The sequence below is a fragment of the Hoplias malabaricus genome, chromosome 6 (genome assembly GCF_029633855.1).
Source record: "Hoplias malabaricus isolate fHopMal1 chromosome 6, fHopMal1.hap1, whole genome shotgun sequence".
Lineage (NCBI taxonomy): Eukaryota > Metazoa > Chordata > Actinopteri > Characiformes > Erythrinidae > Hoplias > Hoplias malabaricus.
The window spans coordinates 2,801,923-2,811,866 of record NC_089805.1 but is presented as its reverse complement, the minus strand read 5'-3'; the positions used below and the strand labels follow the sequence as shown (position 1 = coordinate 2,811,866).

The window sequence follows — 9,944 nt, the reverse complement described above, 5'->3', positions numbered from 1 at the left end:
TACCAATAGAGTCTAAGATTGAGGTAAATGCCTTTTTTAGTGGGTCACTTTCCTTCTCAAAATGGATATTGAAATCTCCTACAATTATAACTTTATGATTGCACACCGCTAGGTTTGTAGCAAAATCGCTGAATTCTTTCAGAAATTCTAAGTAAGGCCCTGGTGGTCTGTAAATGTTGCATAATAAAAATGCATCCTTTTTTGTGACCGGATTTGTAATAATAGTGGAGAGAACCTCAAAAGAAGAGAAGGTGTCACATTGTTTAAGACTAATTTCTAGGGTATTTTGGTAAATTACACATACTCCACCTCCTTTGCCTGATATTCTTGGGCTATGTGCATAATTATAGCCTAGGGGGGTGGCTTCATTTAGTGCTAAATATTCATTTGGTTTAACCCACGTTTCCGTGAGACAGAAAACATTGAATTTATGATCACTTATAATATCATTTACGATGAGTGCTTTTGAGTTTAGTGATCTTATGTTGAGTAACCCAAATTTTAGTTCTGAGGTGTTGCTGCTAGGTGTTGTGTATGATTTAATATTGATTAGGTTGCTGAAACAGGCTGATTTTGTTTTTCTACTTTTACATTTAGTTCGGGGGAAAGACACAGTCTCAATACAGTTGAACCTGGGTGACGCCTCAAGACAGTTCGCAGACGGTCGGTTTAGCCTGTCTGTCTGCGGCCTGGTCCCGGCTCTGGATTTTCAGCAGCTATCTACACTACTCTGCCGACTAACTAAAAGACTATGTGCTATACTGCAAGAAAGTAAGGCAGCACCCTCCCGCGTGGGGTGGATACCATCCCTACCTATAAGACCAGGCTTGCCCTCAAAACGTAACCAATTGTCTATAAAGCCCACTTGATTTTCGGAACACCACTTGGACATCCAGCAGTTTAACGCCCAAAGTCTGCTGTAAGCTTCGTCGCCACGCCGCATTGGTATGGGGCCAGAGCAGATTACGGCATCGGACATCGTCTGGGCCAGTTTAATCACCTCTGTAATATTACCCTTAGTTACCTCAGACTGCCGCAGACGAATATCATTGGCCCCTACATGAATGACTACCCTCGAATATCTCCTATTAGCTAACAGTCTAAGGTTGCCACTAATATCCGGCGCTCTGGCTCCCGATAAACAGCTAACTGTTACTGCCGGCGCCCCTAAAGGAGTAGCTAATTTCACGTGTCGAACAATAGAGTCTCCTATAACCAGAGCACTCTTAACAGGCTCCTCAGCGGGTGCTTCGCTGAGCAGGGCAAACCTGTTTGACACGCGAATCGGAGGAGCGTGGTGTCCCGGTGGGCTAGCTTTGGCCTCAGCGTTAGCATCAGCCTTAGCTTTCCGGCTATGACGCCGAGACGTCACCCATTCACCCCGCTGTGAGGGCTCTAACGCCGGAGTCGTGGGGGTGCTAACTCTCCCTAAGGCACCCGGAGTTGCTAACACTGAATCTCGCTGTTTATCCCTCAACAATAATAAGCTCCGGATGCGCACTTCTAGCTGGTCCACTTTATCCACCAGAGAGCTAACTAGCTGACACTTACTACAAATACAACCACTATATTTATCGCTAGAGGTGGAAAAGGGCGTTAAACTAAACATGCCACACTCTGAGCAGGCAAAACAGCCAGTAGTAGCCATGGAATTGCAGGTACTTACCGCTTTTAGTGAATTTTAGTAACTTACACCAAGAACGTTACTCCAGGGTCCGGTGGCAGTTTTAGTGCCTCTGTAATGAATATTCCTGCGGAGACAATCTAAAAGATAGATCTATGGATGGTTAGTAGGTTATAAAAACAGATATAAATATAGAAATAACAATGGAAACGATTAAACAGGAAAAACCCGAGCGATCAAAACAGCTTCCAAACGGGTACAGAAACAGCCAAACCTCACTCACTGGATGTGTCTTTAATGTGAATTTTTCTTGCTCTATAGTCCACCAACAGCAGTCTTTGTAAAAACATTTGAACAAGTTCATGTTCTTTTGAAGATGCTTGGCATTCTAATGCCTGAGATGTTATTTGAAGAATGTCTGCTGATTTTAATGTGTGTGTCCCATTTATTTTTAGGTGAAGTCTTTTAAAAAGCTGATCTGTTTTTTCTGCCAAATGATAAGTTTTCTCTTCATCAAGGTGCTGAGCTTCTTCTTCTTCATCATCATCAAGCCCTCTATTTACTGCCTGAAAAAAAGTTTCACTTTCAGTGTCAGTGAATTAATTTTTCAACTGATATTTTTATAATAACTCTAAAGAAAAGGAAGCAAAAAATAATTCATAACTTTATTCGATAGTTCCAGTCCTTCACTTTGGAATTCATACATGAATTAACTTTTTTCTATGTGGAACTATAGTTAAATAACTGAAATACATTTTCGTCAGGTGATAGTATGCTAATGTTTTGATTCTCACTGAGGAATCAGAGTAAAACTTTATTTTTAACGTTTTACTTTATTTAAAACTTTATAAAACGATTTTTAATTTATGTGTACCTTTGCAGTGTTATTGGTACCAACAATTGGTTACTCACCAAAAAACTGCTAAATGTATTCCAGAAAATGGAAACGTAGGACTTCATATTCTGTAGAAATCCAGATTGGTCTGATATCTAGAAAAGTATATAAAATATAGATTAGCATAAAAACAGTAAAATAATATTAAAAATAAATAAACATTTTTATTACTGTTGTTGTTCATGTTTGCTGTCTGTATTTTTCCATCTGTCAAGCATGTGGGTGAACAGTAGAGGTGGGCGATACCGGGATTTTTTTAATATTTAAGCTTCATAGATCCAAAGGATCCTAAGGGTCTAGGATAGGATTTCACCAAACATTGTACATGATGACAAAATACTTTATTATCACAATCAACATTTTTCTTTAGAAATAATTGAAAAGTAACAAAAAAAAGCTTGCCTTAACACTAGGAAAATTAATTTTTTTGAGGTAGAAAAGGAGAAACCACAAGACAAAATTAAATAAAAATTCTCCCCTCATTAGACATATTTCCTAGTCCTTTTTTTTTCTTTGTTTCTTTTTTTCAAACAGAATTGTTCTTAGGAAAAACAATAAAAAATAAGGAACTTTCTTCCTTTCAGTGCAACTCTTTTCTTAAATAAACAGAGTGTAAAAAAATAAAAATATCACTCAACACAACTTAAAACAAAATCTCCTGAGGTAGAGGGCTGACAAACCACAATACAACAAAATTAACACACCACAACAAATACTGTAAACAGTTTCAAACTTATTCTGTTTTTCAAGTTGAACAATACTATAAAATAATAAAAAAAAATAAAGAATGTCTTCCCTTCAGTGCACTTCTCTACATTTTTTTCTTAAATAAAGAATGCAAAAAAATATAACTTAAAGCTAATTAAATTTCTTCCTCTCAGACATTTCAATACTCCGGTGGTGCCTTTCTCCGTACTGTGACGTGTCGACTCGAGGAGAGCACTGAGTGGGCAGTCCAGGCTGAGCCTACCTTCATGGCTGTTTGGCTGGCGCTGCTGAACCACGTGACGGTGCATCAACAAAAGACAAGGGGGGGGGGTGGATTGCGCAGCTCCTGTGTGACATAGCGCAGCGCTACTCTTACAGACAGAGAGTACACTTTGATGAATCCGCGTTCGCAGTAGTCAGCGCGTGTGGGCCGAAAAAAAGCTTGAGTATCGATATGTTTACACGAGTATTGCTCAATATCAATACCAGCGTTGGTATTGATATTAGGATCGATCCGCCCACCTCTAAACTGTACTGCAGTGTACTCACCGCCTGGACTGGATCAGCCTCAGCTCACCACTACAGTATCACTAACCTGCCGAGTAAACTACCTAGACCCCTAATCTCCTGAATAAACTACTCCAGATGAACTTCTGCCCACGAGACTCTTTATCTATCCCGGTGAGCTTGGTTGAGCTGTAACTATCTTATGGATTCAAATCATCAGACTCATCAGACTTTGAAATATTATCACCTTTGAATTTGTAGCACTGATTTTTTGCACTGAAACTATGGATCTGAATTTTGTTGCTTTTGAATTTAAGTCTTCAGATTTCCACCTCTGAATATTTTACTTCGCAATTATGCATCTGAATATAATTGCTCTTGAACTGAACTCGTGAATTTTCAAGAACACATTTTCACTGTTATTATTCAAAGTTAATAAATTCAGATAAAAATATTCAAGCTAAAAAAATGTAAACATTATATTTCGAAGTTGCTCAAATTCGACAGGCCGAATTCAGATGCCAAAATACAAGTTAAAAAATTCAGAGTACACATCCGGGATACGAAGGATGAGCAATTGATTCATTAGGATTTTCTGTTTCACCTTAAATGGTGCACTAGTTGCATTCTGTTGCCACTAAATGGCCTATTGCCTACAAAATATGATGTCCTTGGATAGGAGATAATCGTTTCAAATTTATTAAATAAACAAAAAGTAATAATTGAATTGAATAATATATTTACCACATGAAAGAGTACATTGTAATATGTATTAACAATATTTACTATAATTTTGTGGTTGCTCAAAATGTGTCCCACATATTCGTCACCACCGTCAGATAAAAAGCAATAAAATGGCAACTACAAGTGCAACTACATTCTTGAGCACCCCATTTTCAAACCTTCAGCTTTACTGCATGTTTCAAAATCACTCAAGTTCATGTAAGTTTGCTATTTTCTTATAAACTTTATATTTTTGGACACTAGTACTGTCACAACCATAACATGTCCACACCATCACTTTTGTATAAAAAATATTAGACTAGATTATGACATAAATGTGTACATCTGAAGTAGCTAGCCACAGAGGGGAAACAAGATGGCTAATGTGAACAACTCATGCATTTCATGTGAAAGCAGTTTTTTGTGACCACTGTCAGATGTCACCACTGTCATGTTTTCTGTCTGATGTGGGTGATGTACAGTCAGATGGTGGCAACAAAAACCTCCAAATGGTCCTCAACAGAGCTTAAAATATAATTGTTGATCACAATAAATACCAATATCACCTGTAATGTTTCATTAACCCCTTTTATATTTTTATTTATGTAATTCACCCTATATTTCTTCCATCATGTTCAACTTAGAGGATGAGGTGTGCCTTCTCACTAATAATTTCAGTGCAAAAAATCAGTGCTACAAATTCAAAGGTGGTAATATTTCAAGGTCTGATGAAACAGAAAATACATAAGATAGTTACAGCTCGACCAAGCTCACCGGGATATATAAAGAGTCTCTCAAGTCACTATTATGCCATGTTCATTTGGTTTACGTCATTTGGGATGCACATAGTGTAATGTCTAAAGCCAAATGAAAATGGCATGACAACGTTTAACCAAACCTAACATTTACTGTAATCCCACCCCGCGCCCGCCAAATTTCATTGTTATTACACTCAACTTTGACTTTTCATATGTTAGAAAGTTATGGCTAGGCAGCAGCAATCTGTGGAGCAGCGAAGGAGAAGAGACAGCAGAAGCAGAGTTAAGTTATCTTATAATTTTTAATAAAACATAAAATAAAAAGCAAAGTGTGGAAAAAAGAAGATCAGGAGTAGGTGGCTCTTTTCATTTTGGCACTGAAAGCATGTTTACGACTAAAATGGAATATTACACTGTCACTTCAACTTTTATTAATGCTCCATGAGCATTTAATTTCGCCCACTGTGTTACAAACTTTCTGGGGTTATTGTGGTTGTGATTTGTTTTTGGAATTTCTGATGTTTGTGAATGTTAATTTATCATAAAGTTACATTTATTTTCCAGTTAGTGATATTAAAAATATTTTGTACTAAATACTACCGTACTTAATATATCAAGGATATAATCATAATCTGTACAATATAAAGTACTAAATATATCAATAATATAAAACATAAAACACTAAACTGAAAGCTGAACTTTGAAACAAAGAACATAGGCATAGAAATTAAAAGACAAAGACAAACATTTGGAATCTATTAACAATAAAGAATGAAAATAAATGCCCATCAGACTAATCACAAATCCATGCACTTATATTGATGGGGATGGTGATATTTAGGGGCCATAGCCAAATTATTCCAAACAACAGAGATCTTTTCACAGAGATCTTTTTTGTTTTTATGTCAGACACTGCTAGCAGTAAATAATCCAATTAAATTATAAATTACAAATATAATATTACAAATACAAATTCAATGCATTATACATGCTGTTTCATGTGTAGTTTTATGGTAATTGGGATGATGCTATATAGTGAGAAAATACTTACCATTTGTTCTTCACTTATTGAATTACTCGATGTAGCACCTGTTTCATCTTCTCGCAACTGAGATCTTGCTAAAAATAAAAAAATAATGTCCTTTTGTAATTAAAATGTACGCAAATAGAATAAATGATATATTGGTAACCCTCAAACTACAACAACAGTTTAAACCATAGTTTAGTACAGTCCATGCTGAGTTTACTTGTAATGTGTAAATGTGTAATGTATAAATGTGGTGGGGTGTTTTGGTTTTGGTTTTGTTATTTAATTACATCATCATGACTAAAGTATTTTTGTGTTACCACCTCAAATATGTGCATATTAACACAAAATTATTACATGCTCTGACAAGTGTCTAACATGTTTAGAACCCAGAGGCATTCAATACACTCACGCAAACATTTTCACTGCTTAATATGAATGTCTCTCAGAGTGTGCTGTACACATGGCTGTCAAAAATATCCCCATCTTCTCTACAGCTTTCCAAATTTTAAGTGGGTCATTCTCTGTTTTACCTGCTCAGATATCTACCCCTTGCTGAGTATTGGTGTGCTGGATCACTGTCAAATCTCCCTATGATTTAATAAAGTCATCTCTTATTTCAGTCCTGGTTTTGCAGTTTTCTTTAAAAAGGGGTTCTCCAAGGGTCATTCAGTAATGAACAGTGGTTCTAAATAGAACCACAAACACTCAACCATTAGCATGCTTAAAGAATTTTCTGCATTGTCAAAGTGTTGTTCAGATTCATGGAAAACATAATGTAAATTGTTCTGTGTGGTGTTCTCCCAGTGTTTCCTAACCCAGTCCAAAACACATGTTGGCAGGTGGATTGGCTACTCAATGTCCCTAGGTGTGAGTGTTTATCTCTTTTCAAAGGACTGGCTCCCCCAAAGTGTGTTCCCACTTTGTGCCCAGTGATTCCAGGTGGACTCTGGACCTCGAGTCTTAACTGGATAAGTGGTTAGAGACCATGAATAAATTAATGAATGAATGGTTGTGTGTGGAATCATTTTTAAAAAGGTTCTAAATTTTTACTTCTGCTATTACGTTTAATATCCTAACAACAGCAGAACATATTTAGTGCTGTATAGAACCACTTTCAGAAAGGTGCTATATAGAATCATATTCATTACATATATATATTTCTCGTTAACCTGAGGAACACTTTCACTATTCAAAGAATCCTTTAAAAATGGCTCTATGTAGAACCATTGTCTTAACTGAAGATCACTACAATTTTAAATACCTTTCCAAACATAATAGCTTACCTTTTGGCTGACTCTGCAGGTTTTCTCTGAGGTTTGCAGCTCTGTCGTATAACTCTGCAGTGTAGCAGTGCTGCTGATTTTCAGAGACAATGTGGTCAATTTTCGCTAGAAGTGCCCTCATTTCTGATTGGTTGTTCATGCTCTTGCTGCAGGTTTTGTATCTGTCCCCGCACCTCTGAAGCAGCTGCTCTAGAACAGGATTGTTCTTCAGATCATCGATTGTGGTGTCACATTCCTCTTCTTTTTCATAAGTGAAGAGTATCATCACAAACGGTAGCACACTTTCACCAAACATACTCTGCAGCCATTCCAGTCCCACTTTATCAGCATCTGTAAACATGCGCAGTTGTAGTACAAACACAAAGGCATGGATTTCATTTTCACTGAGGAGACGAGAAATGACCCGGTTCACTGAATCCAGGTCAAGGTAAATCTCAGAGTCTTGTAAGTCCAGGACATTCACTACACTGACACTGCGTCCTGATACATTGCTTAATGTAGGAGTCAGCGAGAAATCAGCAGCATCTACAGCAGGTTTATTTGGTCCCAGCAGAATGTTCTCAGTTCCAAAGTCCACTGCAGAGCTGTTTCCAAACACCACAACAGTGAGGTCTTGGCTCTTCTGATCTAGAATACAAAAACAACACATTTTAAACCTATAACACCCAAATAGAACCTTAATACCTGGTTAATCTTTTTTTTGTTATGTATCTTACCCATCTTAATGGATGAAAAAATAACAGGCCTTCGTAGTTTGTTCCTGTTATTTTTGCTTGCCTGTCAACTGTGGTTGAGCCATATTGATTGTCTCTTCCTTCCTCCTAAGAATTTTAAATATATTTTCATTAGTATTAGAAACTTGTATTCACTTTAAAAAAGTTTTAGATTTATTTAGCAAAATGGGTAAAAACTGATTTATATCTGCATTTACACCTTGTCTTAATAGTCCTCTCATTATGACATATTTAACATTTACACTTTTACAGACTTTGCTGTTCAATGTTAAATATCATACTGTAAAATAAACTATACAAAGGTGTGCTCCGGATTCCTCCAATGGTCTAAAAACACACGTTGGTAGGTGGATTGGCGACTCCAAAGTAGGTGTGAGTGTGTGTTGCCCTGTGAAGTTCTGCCTTGTGCCCAATTATTACAGGGGGGCTCTGGACCCACCCCGACCATGAACTGGATTACTGGTTACAATGAATGAATGAATGAATAAACCACAGATCTCAACTAAATAGCAGTGAATCCTACTTCAATCACACATTCCTCTTAAGTATCTAACAAAAAGCACAGCAGTGATACATACAGGAACTGGGAGTTGTTCAGTGCTCATGACTGATTTAAACATGACAAATTTGGCTTATTTTCTGACCTAGAATAAAATGCATTTATAGCAATTATAACACAAATATACTGTGACTAAATATATTGTGAAGTTAATTAAATATATATATATATATTGTATATGCTATCTAAATATATGTTAAAGAAATGTAATTGACTTTTTTCTTGAGCCACCAAAATAGGCTTAATTAAAAAAATGAAGAAAAGTGAAAAACAATTAAATACAACCTGAGTGAAGACCTCTCAACGTTTTCTTGTTTTAGCTTGCTGCTGCCTGTTGTTAGAGCTCTACTTCAGAAAGTGAAAGTGATTTCTGTATTCAGGGTATAGGGCAGGCTTCCTTGAAATCACATGACTTATGCAGAAAGTTATGACTCATTAACCGATAAATGGATATATATATATATTATTATTATTATTTTTTTTTTTTTTTTTTTTTTTTTTTTATAAGATATATAAAAAAATATATTTAACATATCACAAGGATATGTATTCCTTATATACATATCTTCTTCACTTCTTCCTTCACTATCAGTACTGTGAATGTGAATTCTGAATCTATGCTGGTGCAGCTGGAGAGAAGCTCTTGCACAGAAATGCAGAGATTGTTCATAGTAGGTTCTCCAGGTTTAATTTGAATAACATAACCACTGTGTGGATAAAATGTGGTTTAACAGTTCCTTCTATTGAACATGTAATGTCAGATATTAGATGCCAGATACTTGGACATGTAGAGACATATTTCATTATTACTACTGTTGCAAAATTTTGTATGAAACTAAATGAGTGGGAGGGAGTTGGACAGTTTTAATTCTGAGAATTTATAGCAATTTATAGCAGTGTTCTTATTTCTCCCTGGCAAACACAAATTAATACACGTTTCTCTTTAGCCATTTTGTTTAGGTGCTAGTGCTGGCATTTATCTGGCTTTCATATTCCCATTTCATTTAGTAAATTTCTTACAGTTCTGTCACAAAAGCAATCGAGTTGAAATCTGTCTCCTGAACTAAATGAAGCGAGTTTGTCTGATGCGGAAATATCGTGAATTTGCGGGTTATATATAGGG

At 36.3% G+C, this 9,944-nt stretch overlaps 1 protein-coding gene across 3 annotated transcripts; it reads right to left on the bottom strand.

The window, feature by feature from the left end:
- Positions 1–1,596: 1,596 nt before the first annotated feature.
- LOC136699348 (GTPase IMAP family member 4-like) lies at positions 1,597–9,168 on the bottom strand. 3 transcript variants are annotated; one of them, XM_066674005.1, is made up of 7 exons: positions 9,107–9,168; positions 8,245–8,349; positions 7,529–8,155; positions 6,267–6,334; positions 2,537–2,614; positions 1,908–2,190; positions 1,597–1,777 (listed from the first exon to the last, which is right to left on the bottom strand). In XM_066674005.1, the coding sequence occupies exons 2-7, from the start codon at positions 8,246–8,248 to the stop codon at positions 1,728–1,730; spliced, it is 1,110 nt and encodes a 369-aa protein (XP_066530102.1). In that variant the 5' UTR covers positions 8,249–8,349; positions 9,107–9,168; the 3' UTR covers positions 1,597–1,727. The 3 variants fall into 3 exon arrangements, with proteins under 3 accessions (XP_066530102.1, XP_066530101.1, XP_066530103.1); XM_066674004.1 differs by having other exon boundaries at positions 1,629–1,764; XM_066674006.1 differs by lacking the exon at positions 1,597–1,777 and having other exon boundaries at positions 2,063–2,186.
- Positions 9,169–9,944: the final 776 nt, after the last annotated feature.

Excerpts from the sequence above, each read along its gene's own strand:
- LOC136699348 (XM_066674004.1), bottom strand. Across the intron at positions 6,335-7,528 it reads CCTGCAGAGTCAGCCAAAAG|CAAGATCTCAGTTGCGAGAA; the intron begins GTAAGCTATTAT and ends TTTTATTTTTAG. Across the intron at positions 2,191-2,536 it reads ATACATTTAGCAGTTTTTTG|GCAGTAAATAGAGGGCTTGA; the intron begins GTGAGTAACCAA and ends ACTTTTTTTCAG.